This window comes from Anomaloglossus baeobatrachus, chromosome 7 (genome assembly GCF_048569485.1).
Source record: "Anomaloglossus baeobatrachus isolate aAnoBae1 chromosome 7, aAnoBae1.hap1, whole genome shotgun sequence".
NCBI classification, from domain to species: domain Eukaryota; kingdom Metazoa; phylum Chordata; class Amphibia; order Anura; family Aromobatidae; genus Anomaloglossus; species Anomaloglossus baeobatrachus.
In genome coordinates this window covers 120,800,746-120,818,568 of record NC_134359.1, presented here as the reverse complement: position 1 = coordinate 120,818,568, position 17,823 = coordinate 120,800,746, and the positions used below count along the sequence as shown (strand labels likewise).

The following is a 17,823-nucleotide window of genomic DNA, read 5'->3' as shown; positions in this document are numbered from 1 at the left end:
AAGGTTATAGAGGGAGTCATAAGAAGATGTCAAGTTGACCCCTAGGTACCTGACCGCATCTATCTTCCATCGGAATTTAAAATTCAAACGCAGATAATCCAGGGCCACCGGGTCAAGGTTCAATGGCATTGCCTCCGTTTTACTAGAATTGATCTTATACCCTGAAAGGCTCCCATCACACCCAAAGTGCGTATTAAATTTGGTAGGGAAACGTGTATGTTATTAAGTGTAATGAGAATGTCGTCGGCAAAAAGCGAGATTTTAAACGATTTACTCCCAACCAGGACCCCCGAGATGTCCGGATTGCTCCTGACCGAGGACACGAGGGGCTCTATGCATAGCGCAAAGAGAAGGGGAGACAGAGGACACCCTTGCCTGGTGCCGTTGGAGATGGTGAAAGGCCTGGAGATGTGGAGGGAGAGTTTAATAGAAGCATGAGGGGCACTATATAGAGATTTTAAAGTACGCATGAAGCCACCCGAGATCCCAAAGACCTCCAATGTCTTGAAGAGAAAAGGCCACGCTAGGCGCTCAAAAGCCTTTTCCGCATCAAGACTCAACACCAGCGTTTGTTATTTCCTCTGATTCGCCACATCCACCAAATCTATGACCTTCCTGGTGTTGTCCCCCCCCTGACGGGAAGGGACAAAACCCACCTGGTCTTTGTGCACGAGTTGGGGCAACAAACGATTGAGCCTGGCTGCCAAAAGCTTGGTGAATATCTTCAGATCGGAGTTCAAAAGGGCTATTGGTCTATAATTAGCACAATCCAAGGGATCCCTAGGTGGCTTGGGCAGGAGGATCAAGTGGGAGTGTAGCATAGATGGTGGGATAGGGTTACCTTGCAGAAAGGAATTAAACAAGGTGGCCATGTGTGGGAGAAGCTCCACCGCAAACACCTTATAATAAATATAAGTTAAGCCATCCGGGCCTGGCGACTTCCCATGGGGCAGGGTCTCCAGAACTTGCTCCAGTTCTTCTATGGTAATCGCCTCATTCAAAGCAGCGGCTGCTCCACTAGGCAATGAAGGGAGCTCAAGGGCAGAAAAATAGTCCCCCAGTGCCCCAGCCCAACGCGAAGCCATGCCCGAGGGGACCAGAAGGTTATAAAGCTTATTATAATAATTGAAAAAAATGTCAGCTATTGAAGCGGGGTGGTAGTGGATAGTGCCCTTTTCGTCGCGCAAAGCCTGGGGACATGAGGACGTAGCCCCCTCAAGTTGCCGAGCAAGTAAGGTGTGAGCCCTGTTACCCCTTTCGTAGTATCTTTGTTTAGAAAAGGTTAGTAATTTTTCTGCTCTGCCAATTGCCAAGTCTCTCAACTTTTCCCTAAGGCTAACGACTCTCCGAAGAACAGTCAGTGAGGGGACAGCCGCCAATTTCCTCTCCTGTAGCTTAAGTTGAGGCGTTATAGAGTCCCGCTCACTTGTGGCTCTCCTCTTGGCCCTGGCTCTCTCCCTGATGCAAAGCCCCCTCATCACCGCCTTGTGGGCCTCCCAGAGCATTGCCAGAGACGAGACCGAGCCCGTGTTCAACTGGAAGAATTCGACCAGCTGCTTATTTAAAGAAGCCTTAATGTCGGGATCATTGAGCAGAGATTCATTAAGGCGCCAGTGGTGGGGCCTAGATCGAGGACCATCCTTCCTAAAATCCACTATGAGAGGGGAATGATCTGACCATGTGATAGAGCCCATTTTCACCCTCTCGAGACGTCCTAGCAGCTGTGAGTCTATGAAAAAATGGTCAATTCTGGTGTGCATCTGATGTGGATATGAATAAAAGGAAAAGGCCCTCTCTCCCGGGTGGTCCACCCTTCAAGCGTCGTACAAAGCCCCTGATCTAAAGAACCTGCTAAAGTCCCGGGACAGATTTCTCAGGGCACCCTATGGGGGATGTCCACCCGCAGAAAGCCTATCGGCTAACTCTGAAAAAGGGATGTTAAAGTCGCCACCCAACACTGTCGAGGCCGGTGCTAATCCACCTATCAGTGCAAGAATTTTCTTAAGAAAGCATGTCTGCCCTTCGTTAGGTGCGTATATATTGGCCAGTAGGCCCTCCAAGATCACATATATACCCTCTGTATCACAAAGAGAACCCGTAACTTGTAAAGGACAGCTAGAGGATATTAATATAGCAACTCCCCCCCTCTTGGTGCCCGAGTGAGCCGAGAAGTGAGTGGGAAAGTGCTGGGACGCAAATTTAAACGTGTTTGATTCTATGAAATGTGTTTCTTGGATAAAGGCTAAGTCCGCACCCGATGTTTTCAGTTCCCGTAACAGCAATTTCCTCTTGCGGGGTGAGTTCAGACCCTTTACGTTAAGAGAAATAATGCGGGCCATATCTGAGACATAGAAGGGAGAGAAAGCTAGTGAAACACCCATACCAGTGAGGGCATGGCCACCCTTGTGTAGCAGGCCAGAGAGGAGGGTCCAAACGGCAAAGGGCCACAGCTCCCAGGGACTCTAGTATAGGCAAGACCTGAAAGAACACATAAGGGAAAAACATCGGGGAGAGGGAAAAACAAGGACAAACATAGAAAAAAAACAACAATTGAGAACATTGACCAAAATATGTGAACCTTAGTCATAGATTCCCGGGGGTTCAACCTGGAAAGGAGAGACCTAGAGGAGAGCTCCTCAACCCGTCAGGGCCAAGAGAGCCACCCACCTCGCTCCCCAGTAGCCCGCCCAGTGGGGGCAGTCCAGTGGACACGGGCCCTTGCCAAAAGGAGAGGAGAAAAAAAAACACAAAAAGGAGAAAAACCTCTACCATTATCTCCAACTAGGGGATCGAACCTCCGCCGACCCCCCTGCCCCACACGGCATTATTGTGATGACCTCCCTCCGCAGACGCAGCCCAAAAGACCCTGAGAACCACAATTGGCAAAATGTATAGTCAGAGGCCTGCAGTAAAGATAGTCACAATGTCACGTATCGTACTCTGCCACTGAATCTGAGGGCAAAAGGCACAGGCACCAACCAGGCTAGAGGATATCCTCAGTGGTGACCCGGGGAGGGGAGCGACCCTCAGCCCCTACCTACTCTCCCCTCTGGAGCCCCCCGACCTCCACCCCCCACCTTGGACCACATGGGGGGGCGGGCCCTCAAACCTTTGCAGCTAGCTTATGGAAATGTCGCACATGCGCACCGCTCATTTCAGCTGTGTCAGTGCACCTTTGAAGCAGTGTATATGCTTTTCAGTTTCATTAGGCACACTACGCATGACCAGAAGTTCAGAAGACGTGAACGTACACCTCTTCTGAACTTACAGTCATGCGCAGTGTGGCGTGATAACATGGAAAGAGGAACGAATAATCCTGGAAAACAATGTCCCTTTGATTAGTCAAGGCATTAATTAGCGTAGAAACAGCGCAGTTTCTAAGTAGTTTTTTTAAGCATTCATATTAGTAACTAGCGTTATACAGGGCTGGTTAGGCAGGGAATTTGGGCATACAGGTATGAATGCCGCTGAGATGGAGGGAACCTGACGTGAAAAAGTGCTATTAACCTGCAGACATTGCATTAATGTGCAGGTTAATAGAAGCTATGAGGTTTCGGCACTGAAAGCCAGTGACTGACAGCCAGCTCAGCACTAAATCAATGTGTAACCAGCAGTCAGTCTGTGCCGGGGCGTGATTACTGAGTGGTGACTAAGGGCGCATTGGCCGCACTTCCATGACTGAAAGCCCGAGACTGACCGGAGACATAAAGTTAATTTCCTCCTAGTAGTCGGTCCTTTATCCATATCTGTAGGTTCATTTCTTCAAAAGACAGGTTCCCTTTAAAGATGTACGTATTCAACTTTAGTGCAATAAAAAAAAATTGGCACAGAGTCCTGCATTTTGTGACTTAATTTACTTTACATTTTCTTGGCATACTTTTAACCAAATATATTAAAAATTTGCTTAATTCAAAGAAAAAATATAGAATAGCCTGTAATAAAATCTTAAAAATACTGTACATCAAAAGTAAGTGAAATATTTTAAGTTTGTTTCTATGGTTGGGTCCAAATGGATTGGATTTAACAGAATATTTCTCCAGCAAATCTTCCAAAATCCGCAGACTAATATGTAACAATAACAAGTTGTACAACTTTAACTACTGTTGTACAGCTTCAAATTAAAAAAAGAAAACCTCACTTTTTGCTTCCTTTGTGATGAAGCTTCCCTAGCCCCCATTGATCTCTGTTCTCCCGGCTCCAGAGACCATCCAGGGGTCTACAGAAGCTTCAATATAGGAGCATCAAAAGATTGGTAAAGTATGTAGATTGATTTTTTTTAAAATTTTTTACACAGATAGCCACATCTGCAGATTTTGCTGTTGCGAATGCGATTAAACTATATACATCACTAGTCAGTTTCGGTGCTTGAAAATATATTTCAATGCAATGTAATATGTTATATAGTTTTAGAAATTATTGTACAATAATAAATTTGTATCAATTATTTTCTACTTGGCAGGCATTGGGATGATGAGATGTTCTCTGAAAGCTCCAGGCAGGTCCTTACTGAGATATCTATTCCACCTTCTGCCCCTGATGGAAGGGTAGAATACAAGAGGTCTCTGACAATGAGTTTTCTTTTTAAATTCTACCTTCAAGTTCTGCAAAACCTGGAGAAACCTGTAAGTTATGTTGTATTTATGGGACTAGAGATTAAACTATTTTAAAAGGATATAAGGCACACAATCACAGATATCTGAATGTAATTATGAAAAGATGGGAATGCCTGCTCCTCAAGATAAAAATACTCTTTCAGCTACGTGGTCGAACTAGTGTCACGCCCTGGCCTATCAGGTTGTCACAAGGTACTGTGCAATCTGCCTTTCTGCACAGTATCCACCTCCTCCTTGGTTACGGGTCCCTGACCTTTGGTGTTGCCAAGAACAAGCTAATCAAAATCCTAGGAACACTCTGCACCACACCCACCAGACACACCAGTGGCTGACCTGAAGGGAATAGGGTCGCCCATTTGAGGGGTTTGTTAAGGGGAAGTCAGGAGTGTTAGGAGCAGAACAGTGTAGTGTTGGAGGTGAAAGTGAGTGGAGGTCAGGAGCTGGGCTCCTTGTTACTACTAGGTGGCAGACGTTGGTCTGGGCCTGGTAGGAGCTGGACCCCGGTCGCAAGGGATCGCGACAAGGGGCACGGACTGTCGAGGAGGATAGCCGGCGGCCTTGTGCCATCACCGGGCAGGGGCCAGGGCATGACGGGGTACGTGGTCCCTATGCCAGAAAGTAGCTTCCGGGGTCCTGGTAATTTACCCAACTATGACGGAGCCTTCAAGATCCGTTCTCCACCCGCTCCAAAATCGGGGTACTAGCGCAACGAGGGGGATAGGACTTTCCCAATACATAGTCCAGAAAATCCCAAGCGTGAACCCTGAGAGCAAGCTCAGCGAGTTAGCCACACTGGTGAGCGGGACCCGACTAGTTTTATGCTAAAGGGACCATTTAGAAGAAAAGGTGACAAGGAAAAGGTCACAGACTAACAGGCAACACCAACGGGCACGGGATCCAGGCGTGCTCCCTCCAAGCGGTAGCGGTGTCAAGAACTTTGGTTTACCACGGTTGTCGGTGTCAGCGTTATTGGACTGAGTGAGTACAAAAGTGACCCTTACCGTCCCAATGGCACCTCACCGTCACCATTACTGAGTCCCGGGGCATTCCCCCTACTCATGGAGGGGTTAAACACCAGGCTGCCCCCACCGTCGCCACCGGGTACTCCACACTGTAGCGGTGGTACTCCACCTTACCACACACCACGGGTGGCGTCACGAACTTTCCACATCCTCTCTTAGAAATATTCCCCTTTTTATTCCGAGTGGCCGCGCAACCCCGGCACCCGGGTCCAGAGACCCCTCGAGCCACCGCGGATCCAGATCCAAGTAGCAGCGGCAGGCTGCTGATGCGGGGGTGGCACACCCTGGAAACTTTGGCGTCACAAACAGGATTCAAGCAGGACCCACTTACCTGGGTGACATGCGCCTAAGAGCTGAAAACCGCGAATCAAAATTCCTTTTCCCGCTAATTCTGCCATTTTCCGTCATCTTTTCGCGCCAAAATGCCATCTTCCCCGTGAGAGCACGCAAAGAAGAAGCCCTGCCCTTCGTCCTGAGTGTGAGGCCGGAACCGGAAGTTCCCAGAGGGGCACAACGCTCGAAAGAGTGCTGAGTGAAAACCGAGGGGGCATGCTGGAATGTAACTACAGCGGAAGAGAAGCAGGGACGCCAGGACTCTGCCATAACGTTCCTGGATGACGCAGAGGAAAGATGGCGGAGCGAGACTGGTCACTGGACCGTGCTGTTCCTGGGACCGCGACTTGGATAGAGGAAGAGACAGAGCAGGTGTGCAGGAGAATGCGAAGCAGTTTCTGTTTATCTTAAACCACTGGAGGTAAGAGATGAGGAGCCTGGCGATGGCGGTGCGAGCCCGTGAGATGGAAGTCCCACGAGAAGAGTGGGTAAACGGTTATCCAGTTCCTACTGATTGCCTAAATATGGACACAGCGGCTGAGGGATCCGGACCACCCCCGCTCGCGGCAAACCCTTCAACATCACCTACCCCGTCCTCGGCGGATGCCGAGCTGCCCACGCCAATCCCGGCAGCGGAACCTTCGGTGCCTTTAAACAAAGCTCCAGCTGCAGAAACCACGGTGCTGTCCCTCATCTCTGTCATGACAGCGGTCATCCAGACCCTGGCCAGACCAGACCCGGCCGCATCCCCGGGCCCGTCCTCAGAAGTGGAGCACCCGGACCCTGCAACCCCGGCTGCGGAGCAGTCGGTCTTTCCATCTGCATATGCGGAAGTGGAACCTAAAGATCCACCGGTTCCACTGCCGCGCGGCATCCCGACGGCTGTTGGGGCCGCAAGAGTCCACATGAAACCAGAGTCAGCTAGGGAGCTGAGGCCGGATGCTGACGCCCCCTACTGGTAACAACATCACCAACAGTTGCAAGCAGAAATAGCAACACGAAACCGGTGACGGTGGGAGCTTGCCACCTGCAACAGAGCAGAAAAAGAGCAGGTGAGGAGCGCTGCTTCACGAGTAAGAGGGCCACGGTGCCGTGGTCTCGTGAATCGGTTTGACCCCGAGCAAGAGTTGAGTTTCATCCGAGAAGCAGGCCTCACAGCTGGGGTGTTTGTGTCCCGTCGGGACGTAGCACCGCACCTTCCCTGGGGGCACCCCGAGCGCAATCTCCAACCCGAAGAATTGGTCACCTACACCTGGCATTGCGGAGAGCGGAGCTGGTATGCCCTGGAGGTGACCAAGCATGCGATGCCCGAAGAGGAGTTTGTGCTGGCGTTGGTAGCACGTAGTCGCAAGGAAGCATGGCTACGGCACCCGGTAATTTGAAAAATGCTAAAAAGTACCAGTAATTAACGATGCCATAGAATTGTTAAGTATCGGTGTTTTTGTTTGTTATTTTCCATAGTTTGTTATTTTCCATATAGAAAACGTTAATAAATAAGTGCTTAATTAACCAGTTTTACTGAACAGAGTGAAGTTACCAGATTTGCTAGAAGATATTAAAAATGGACCACAGTCACAGGACTGGCGTGACCAACACGAACTTGTGTTTTGTATATAGTTGCACCTCCTGTGCCCACCAGAGTCGTCTAAAACAACGCCTAGGACCTTGACCTGGTCACGGACCCACCATGGGTATACAGCGGGTCAGGTTGTTTTGGTGGCGGGTTGATGGGATCCGGGACATTGGGACTGGACTGTCGTTGGGTGGAGGCTGCAGTGGAGCGGGTTGAGTCTCTGCTGCCACTGAAACCGGTAGCGTCCCACCATTGAGGAAATTAACTCTTTAAAGATTTAGTGACGTTTGGGTGACGGGCCTCCCCTGCGTGGGATGAAAATGCAAATTGAAGTGTTAACCTTTTCTTACCTTTTTCTGCAGTTTAAAAAAATAAAAAAATAAACCTCTGATGTCCTGTAGCTCGGGGACAAGCTGCGTTTAGCCAAGAGGGAATGTGATGCCTTGGCCTATCAGGTCGTCACAGGGTACTGTGTAATCTGCCTTTCTGCACAGTATCCACCTCCTCCTTGGTTACGGGTCGCTGACCTTTGGTGTTGCCAAGAACAAGCTAATCAAAATCCTAGGAACACTCTGCACCACACCCACCAGACACACCAGTGGCTGACCTGAAGGGAATAGGGTCGCCCACTTGGGGTGTTTGTTAAGGGGACGTCTGGAGTGTTAGGAGCAGAACAGTGTAGTATTGGAGGCGAAAGTGAGTGGAGGTCAGGAGCTGGGCTCCTTGTTACTACTAGGTAGCAGACGTTGGTCTGGGCCTGGTAGGAGCTGGACCCCGGTCGCAAGGGATCGTGACAAGGGGCACGGATTGTCGAGGAGGACAGCCGGCGGTCTTGTGCCATCACTGTGCAGGGGCCAGGGCACGACGGGGTACGTGGTCCCTAGGCCAGGAAGTAGCTTCCGGGGTCCTGGTAATTTACCCGACAAGGACGGAGCCTTCAAGATCCGTTCTCCACCCGCTCCAAAATCGGGGTACAAGGAAAAGGTCACAGGCTAACAGGCAACACCAACGGGAACGGGATCCAGGCATGCTCCCTCCAAGCGGCAGCGGTATCAAGAACTTTGGTTTACCACGGTTGTCGGTGTCAGCGTTATTGGACTGAGTGAGTACAAAAGTGACCCTTACCATCCCAATGGCACCTCCCCGTCACCATCACTGAGTCCCGGGGCATTCCCCCTACCCGTGGAGGGGTTAAACACTAGGCTGCCCCCACCATCGCAACTGGGTACTCCCAACTGCAGCGGTGGTACTCCACCTTACCACATGGGTGGCGTCACCAACTTTCCACATCCTCCCTTGTAAATATTCCCCTTTTTATTCCAAGTGGCCGCGCTACCACGGCCCCAGGGTCCAGAGACCCCTCGAGCCCCCGCGGATCCGAACAGCAGCGGCAGGCTGCTGACACGGGGGCGGCACACTAGTTTTGTGGTTAGTAGAGATGAACGAACCCAAAGTTCGGTGTTAGGAGCAAACCAGACTTCACAAAGTAAAAAACAGTACAGGTTCGGAGTTAAGGTGCTTTACGAATGCAAACCGAACATTATCGAAAGTCCGGCTGAACCCGCTCCCTGCAGGAGTGGTTGGTGGGCATTGGCCCTTGATAAGTGTATAATACAGAACAGTGCAGCATGGTGAGTTACCACCAGGGAACAATGTGGCTCAGCGACCGCTTTCCTGACACTCATTTATGTAGAAAGGAGTTAACGGCAGGGGGCGGTAGAGAGTTTAAAAAGGGCAGGATATAGGAGGAGAATAGGAGAGTCCCCAGGAAGGAGAAATGAATAGTACCTATGGCTGCAGTAGGCCTAACAAGATAGAAGTCCCCAAACGTTGATTAGAAAAGACCCTAAGGGTTATCCTCAGACACTGGACACACAGACTCTGCTCTCGGGAGGACTGGTGATAACAGCGTCCCTGAAAAAGGGTTGAGTCCAGACGATCGGGGTGGCGTCCGTTTTCCTGAAAGGAATACCCAAGGAATCCTCTTGCAAGACAGAAGGTCAGTGGGCTCTTAAAGGGGAAGAGTAGGTCCTGGCCAGAAGCACGGACGGAGGAGTGTTGTCTGCAGAGGCCCCTTCAATAGCACAAGCTAAATCCCTGTGGGTGGGACGGAGTGGGCTGGAAGGACTTTTTGAATCCAACAGTGAAGTATGACATCAGACAAGAGTATGAGGGGACTAGAAGCAGTCGAAGAAGCTCAGGTGCCAGGAAAACAGTCGGCCAGTAAATTGAATTGTGAATCGAAGTGTAAAGGGAACCCCGTTGGGGTCAGAACCGGCAACTTGAAGATATCTATATGTTGGTTACAAGCAAAGTTCCACTTTTAGAAAGAAACATATCAGTGTCGAATTTATTGTCTCAGTGGATGAATGAACTGTTGCAAAAGCATGTCTGCAATGGAGTGGTGACCGCGACGCAAGGCGTTACAGACCGCCTGCGCTGCGGCCTGGAAGCCAATGCGAACGTGACTATGACTGCCTCCCCTATTCACCCCAACAGCTCCACTCAGCTCTAATGGTTAGTAGTAATACAAAAAATAATACAATAGAAATGATCCACTTGCAAATAAAACAGTAGAAATGTATTTCTATATTCAATCTCTGAGGTGAATTAGAGTTTAGAAAATAAATTCAGTTTCTTCTTGGAAAGGAGCTTTATTACATTACCAAGCCCCCAATCTCATAGGGGAAACTTATGTACCCATTTCTCTCCCCATACCACAGATATATAGAACATGTCACTATTTTGCACCACAACATTATTAAACATTGCAATCTGGCATATAGCTGGAGGCTTACACAAATAATTACACTTTACCTCATGACCTGGGCGATGCCTGCAGCCAGCTTCACAATCACGCCCGCACTTAACTCCAGTTGGACCACATTTATATCTGGCTAATAATTGTATAGGCAGCAATGGAGGAACAAATTATGTGACGCCCTGGACTAGCCAGGTAGTCACAGGTAGAACCCCTGCACAAATACTAGCCCTTAAAAAGGTGTAACCAGCCAACCTAAAAAACCCTGAGTCACCCCTCTCAGGTCTTGACGTTCACACCCGGGGGCAGTGCCAGGCGGTTGGCCACGCCCTCCGAGGAGTTCGGAAAGCCTGAGGCGGGAAGGCGGGAAAAACACTAGTAGATAAAGTTAGGGAGGAGAGGGGAGTAGTAGCAGTGTGTCAACGTCTGTCAGGGATCTGGGTAGGAGCCCAGATTCCCTATGACCAGGAGGCAGACGGTGGTTGCCGCCTGCAGGAGCCGGGAAGATGGCTGGTGGAACCGTAAGGGACCGGGACAGGGTAGTGGCCCGCCGGTACCGAACCGGGGAGCCAACTGGAAACCGGAGCACCAGGAGGGGTACTAAGACCCAGAACGAGGTCCCGAAGCCACTGGACCACGTTGAATTCACTGATTGAGGTCTGGACCTTAGATCCTTTCCCGTCCCAAGACCCGAAAGACAGCAACAGCCCACCAAAGGGGATAGAAGGCCACCGCACAGGTAGAGAGATCCCACGGGCCAGCGCCTGCGGGCAAATGGGTTCCCCGACACGCCTAAAGCCGGGGAGTGGACTACCGTTGCTGAAGCATAGGCAGTCAAGTTCTACCACAGAGGTGCAGGAGAAAGGCGGGAGCCACCAACCTGAGAAAGGGGCAAAGCGCAGCCGGCTGCGGGCACCGACCACCATCATTTTTGGTTTACCAGAGACTCCGGTGTTTCTGTCATAGTGAGTACAACAGTGCCGTTGGGCCACGCACCGCACCGCACCACACTGCCCGCACCTCGCAACCACGGGCCGCGGGACCATCACCCCATGCCCACGGAGGGGTCAACACCAGGCTGTATAACACCGTCCCCAGAAGCCTAGTTAACGGCAGCAGTGGTGTCCATATTCACCACAACCCGTGGGTGGCGTCACAAACTTACACCCCTAAACTCCACGGCTTCGGCCGTGAACCTTCCCCACCAAAATCCCTACACATAGCGCCAGCTTTTCTTCAGAGCGACGTGACCCCCGGGTCCGGGAGGAGCTCGAGCCACACACCTACGAGCACGGATCCGAGCAGCTCGGCAGCCGGCCGAGCCCCGGGGCGGTACAATTACACAGCTAAACCCTGTCCCGCTTTAGATCGGTGCTGTACTGACTGTGTGCCCCTTAACATTACTGTAACTCTGAGTGAAGTCCTGCAATTTATGTCTTACACCACTGAATTCTACCCTCACCCATTCTCTTCAACAGGGTGGATTAAACAAGATGGAATCTAACGCCTCTCTTTTTGGTCACTTGTCTATTATTCACCAGCACATTCCACAAAGGTTTATAGATTTAGTGGTGCCCACAGTCTAAATTCCCCATCAGTACATCCTTGGAATGTGGGATGATAGTGGGTACCCAGAGGAAACCCACACAAACACAGAGAACGCATACAAACTCTAAGCTGAGCTGGGTATTTATATACTGTATCCCTTGGATTATTCCAGCACAGCAAAGCGAAAGCTACAACTGATCCACCATGCTAACCTTTAATATGCTTTTTTTATCCCAAAGTAGCCAGGTCCTTAAGTGTAGGCTGGAGAAACAAGTACAATTCCATCACATAACACATTTTATTTTTGGTGTTCTTTGAATTTCTGTTTCATGTCCTACCCTTTTAATCATATTGATGTAGTCAAAATGCAATGCGGTTTTGGTGTGGTATTAATGTGATTATTTTGCCAGCAGATATAGATTTTTTGCTGGAATTTGGAGTATAAATTCCAACACCAAATCTGCATCTCTTGGCAAAAAACATGGTTTTCTGCCAGAAGATGCAGGTCTGATTGATCTCAGTACAACTGAGGTGAGTTTACCTGTGGTCACAGTTGGGATACCATGGGAAGCGTGACTGCAAATAAACTGACAGTGATGTCACCGCTCACAGCTGCGGCTTAGTTATTGTCTGCGGAAGCCACAGCGTGTGTTATAATAATAATCTTTAGTTCTATAGCGCCAACATATTCCGTAGCGCTTTACAATTCAGGAGGCTCATATACATATACATATCATTTACATAAACATATACAAACAAGTAACAATTATAGAAGATACAATATTTAAAGGGAAAAAAGGCAACCCTGCTCGTGAGAGCTTACAATCTACAATGAGATGGGGGGAGAGGGGCAAGGTACAAGTGCTTATTTACAATAACAATCCAGCCATCTCAAGGAAATGGGGGATAGATAATGGCTTCCTGGACCAGTTGGCCAGATCCGTGAGATGCATTTGGGTGCCATGGAGTTTGACGTGGGGTTATGTTCTGAGAAGTTGTAGAGGGATTAGGTGAAATGAGTTTGGCTAGGGAGTGTGATAGGCCGCCCTAAAAAGATGCGTTTTTAGGGAGCGTCTGAAGCTAAGTTGTGATTTGTCCAAACTTCTTGGGGTAGAGCATTCCAGAGGTTTGGTGCAGCTCGGAAGAAGTCTTGGATTCGGGAGTGGGAGGTTCGAATTAGTGTGGATGTTAGTCGAAAGTCATTTGCAGAGCGTAGAGAATGGGTGGGATGATAGATAGAGAGGAGGGTGGAGATGTATGGGGGTGCCGCACTGTGAAGAGCTTTGTGGGTGAGAACAAGCAGTTTGAATTGGATCCTGTGATATATGGGCAGCCAGTGCAATGACTGGAACAGAGCAGAGGCATCCGAGTAGCGGTTGGCAGATAGGTGACCCTGGCTGCTGCATTAAGGATGGACTGTAGAGGAGAGAGTCTAGATAGGGGTAGACCAATTAATAGAGAGTTACAGTAGTCAAGGCGAGAGTGGATCAGGGCCACGGTGAGGGTTTTTGTCATTTCCATTGTGAGAAAGGGGCGGATTCTAGAGATGTTCTTGAGGTGCATGCGGCAGGAGCGGGCAAGAGATTGTATATGGGAGGTGAAGGAGAGATCAGTGTCAAGTATAACCCCCAGGCAGCGGGCTTGCTGCCTAGGACTTATCGTTGTGCCACACACAGAGAGGGAGATGTCAGGTTTAGGAAGTTTGGGAGATGGAGGGAAAAGCAGAAGTTCAGTTTTGGAAAGGTTAAGTTTCAGATAGAGAGCAGACATTATGTTGCAAACTGCAGTCAGGCAGTCACTTGTGTTCTGTAGTACAGCGGGGGTGAGCTCAGGGGATGAGGTGTATAGCTGGGTGTCGTCAGCATAAAGATGGTACTGGAAGCCAAATCTGCTGATGGTCATTCCAATTGGGGCAGTGTAGAGGGAGAAAAGAAGAGGGCCTAGGACTGAACCTTGAGGGACCCCAACAGTGAGAGGAAGAGGAGATAATGTGGAGCCAGCAAATGATATGCTGAATGAGCGGCCAGAAAGATAGGAAGGGAACCAGGAAAGAACAGTGATCTTTAGGCCTATAGAATGGAGCATAGAGAGAAGGAGATGGTGGTCAACAGTGTCGAAGGCGGCAGAAAGGTCAAGAAGAATAAGCAGAGAGTGGTCACCGTTACGTTTTGCTGTCAATAGGTCATTGGTCACTTTGACAAGGGCAGTTTCTGTTGAGTGTAAAGGGCGGAAGCCAGACTGTAAAGGATCTAGAAGACAGTGAGTGGAAAGGTAGTGGGTGAGACGAGAGTAGACCAGGCGCTCCAAGAGTTTAGAGATGAAGGAGAGATTGGAGACTGGTCTGTAGTTGCTGGTGCGGGATCAAGGGAAGGTTTTTTCAATAATGGAGTAATGGAGTAAAGTAATTTCAATAATGGAGCTACAGGACAATGATAACCGGCTCAGACTGCCAGGAGGCCAAGGTTTAACCCCTTAACAACCACCAAATCCCAAGCGTGAACCCTGAGAGCAAACTCACTCCGTTAGCCATACGGGTGAGCGGGACCCAATTAGTTCCAGACTATAGGGTCCAACAAGTGAGATGGTGCCACGGAAAAGGCCACAAGCTAACAAGCAACGCCAAGGGCACGGATCCAAGCGTGCTCCCTCCTTGCTACAGCGGTGCTCAGAACTTTGGTTTACAAGCTGTCTTTGTCAGTATTCTTGTTCTATTCACAGTATGTGCTCACGTTTTCTAATGTTCCCTTGTTCCGTCCCCGTGTCAGCGGCCGAGCTGCTCGGATCCGGAACCGCGGTGGCTTAAGGGGTTCACACGGTCACTCGAGTTTCAAAAGGGGAGTATATACAGGGGAGTTAGAAGTTCGTGACGCCACCCACGATGCCTGGTAAGATGGAGTACCACCGCTGCTGTTGGTGGGGGGAGCCCGGTGGCGGTGGCATGGCACCAAGGTGTTTAACCCCTCTGTGGGTAGGGGGGTAGTGCCCCGGGGCCCGGTGGTGGTGCAGGGGGTGCCATTGGGAAAAGGAAGGGTCTCTGCGTACTCACTCAGTCCAAGAATACTGACAAAGACAGCTTGTAAACCAAAGTTCTGAGCACCACTGTAGCAAGGAGGGAGCACGCTTGGATCCGTGCCCTTGGCGTTGCTTGTTAGCTTGTGGCCTTTTCCGTGGCACCTTCTCACTTGTTGGACCTTATAGTCTGGAACTAATCAGGCCCCGCTCACCCGTATGGCTAACGGAGTGAGCTTGCTCTCAGGGTTCACGCTTGGGATTTGGTGGTCGTTAAGGGGTTAAACCTTGGCCTCCTGGCAGTCTGAGCTGGTTATCATTGTCCTGTAGCTCACCAGCCTTTTCATCTTGCTTCTGACCACATCTACCCCAGATAAGTGCTTGATTCTTTCTTATGTGGTTTTTGTTCTTTTGTTCTTATCTGGGTTGTCAATTATTGTGGTTATTGTCAGTTTATTTGCATGCAGGAATCTTCCCTCTCTGTGGCTTAGCTGGGAAGCTCCCTTCAGCTATGTTTGGCGTTTTGCTCCTATAAGTCCATGTGTTTGTTGCTTCTTGAATTTGTAATTGTTCCTGTTTTCTGTTCATTGGTTTGACAAGAGCGCCTGATATAGGACAGAGTGCAGATCGTGCGATCTGAGGACCTTTTTGTACTATCAGATATTTGGGATTTTGTAGGGTTTTTCTCTGGCCACCATCAGCCCCTTTCCTATCCTTTCCTATTTAGTCAGTGGGGCCTCACCTTTGCTAATCCTGTCATCCATCTGTGTATTGTATTTTCCTATATCACTGTAGTCTTTAAATGTGGGGGGCTTGCTATACCTTTTGCGGTCTATTTCTGAAGCAGAGAGTTATTCATCTTTCCTTCCTTTAGGATAGCTAGTTCTCCGGCTGGGTTCGCGGTGCGTAGGATGTTAGTTCACCCCTCAGCTACTTCTAGTGTTGATGGTTAGTAAGAGGATGGCGGCCAGATTAGTTACCAATGCTCTTGTCACCTTTTTGCCTATGATCTATTGTGATCTTCCATGGTTCCGGATCATATCAAACCCTGTTACAAGCGAGTCTAAAAAGATGAGATACAGCAGTCTGTTGATTACGGAGTTCAATTCCCTCAATATTCGTGGATGAATGCCATCTGGCCCGGGGGATTTGTCAATGTTTAATTTACCCAAACGTAGGCGTACTTCTTCTTGTGTTAAATTAATCATATCGGGTGGTGAACTTTGAGTTTGACTTGTTGAATACAGTCAGTTTCTTGGTGAACACAGATGAGAAATGCCTATTTAATATCTCAGTCTTTTGTTTGTCCTCTATAACTAACTTGTTATTATATTTTAAGGGACCGATACTATCCTTTCTTTTCCTTTTGGCATTAATGTATTTATAAAAGATTTGGGATTTATTTTAATGTCATTGGCGATTTTTGTTTCAGTGGCTAATTTTGCTTGCTTGATTTGTTTTTTACATTTCCTATTGAAATCTTTATACTTCTGAAATGCTTTTTCTGTATTATCAACCTTCAAGATTTTAAACGCCCTTTGTTTTTGTTTTATTATACTTTGTACAGTCTTATTTATCCATAGTGGTTTCTTTTTATTCCGGGACATTTTATTACCAGAGGGTATAGGTTTTTTACATTACTCTAGTAGTATATCCTTAAACTTACCCCATTTATGTTCGGTATCCCCAGTTACCATGACTTTGTCCCAATCTACACATTTAAAGCCTGCTTTACACGTTGCAATTTCGCATACAATATCGTATGCGATTTGCAACGCCCCCATCGTATGTGCGGCACGTTCAATTTGTTGAATGTGCCGCACAGACGATTCACCCCCGTCACACGTACTTACCTACCATACGACCTCGATGTGGGCGGCGGCGAACGTCCACTTCCTGGAGTGGGAGGGACGTTTGGCGTCACATCGACGTCACGCGGCAGCCGGCCAATAGAAGCAGAGGGACAGAGATGAGCGGGACGTAAACATCCCGCCCACCTACTTCCTTCCGCATTGTCGGCGGAAGCCGCGGACGGAGGTAAGCTGTCGTTCAATGTTCCCGGGTTGTCACACACTGCGATGTGTGCTGCCTCGGGAACATTGCACAACCTCACGTTCATTTTTTGAGGAATGAACGACGTGCATGCAATGAACGGATTTTCGTTCAATCGTAATTGCACGGAGGTTTTACATGCTACAATCATACTTACGATGCCGGATGTGCGTCCCTTACGACGTGACCCCGCCGACACATCGTAAGATTTATTGTAGCGTGTAAAGCGAGCTTAAGATCTGAAATTGTATCCGGTCTATTTGACAGGACCAGATCTAGCAAATTATCTCCCCTCGTCGGTTCATCTACCATCTGAGAGAGGAAATTGTCTTGAATAGTAGATAAGAACTTACAGCTTTTAGCACAACCAGAAGATTCTATGTCCCACTGTATGTCTGGATAGATGAAATCCCCCATAATAAGAAACCGATGTTTATTATTATGAGTTGCCTTTTCAATTTGTTGCAGCATTTCACCCTCTACCTGTTCAGGTATGATAGGAGGCTTATAGCACACTCCAACTAGCATTTTTCCATTATTCCCCTCCCCATGTACATTTACCCATACTGACTCTACATTGTTGCAGTTCCCCCAAATGTCATCATTCAACACAGGTTTTAGGTTAGATTTGATAAATATACACACCCCACCACCTTTTTTTGTCTTTCCTGTCCTTCCTGAATGTAGTATAACCCTGTATGTTTGTCACCCAGTCATGGCTTTCATCCAGCCAGGTTTCCGTAATGCCCAACACATCATAATCCATGGTTGACATAAGAGTCTCCAATTCATTCATTTTGTTTGCAAGACTTTTTTCATTTGCCAGTATACATTTAATACTATTAACACATTTATTACTCCTAGCCTCCCTACGTTCCTTGCATGTCCCATCCCCACCTAATCCTTCATTGA

General features: G+C 48.7%; 1 protein-coding gene across 1 annotated transcript in view; it reads left to right on the top strand.

The window, feature by feature from the left end:
• LOC142246636 (aldehyde oxidase 1-like) overlaps nucleotides 1-17,823 on the top strand; it is a gene marked incomplete at its 5' end in the record, with an annotated part of 160,702 nt that overhangs the window by 55,548 nt on the left and 87,331 nt on the right. Inside the window, one exon of the mRNA XM_075319703.1 lies at nucleotides 4,460-4,622. Coding sequence (XP_075175818.1) covers nucleotides 4,460-4,622 — 163 coding nt within the window. The remainder of the gene's footprint in view (nucleotides 1-4,459; nucleotides 4,623-17,823) is intronic.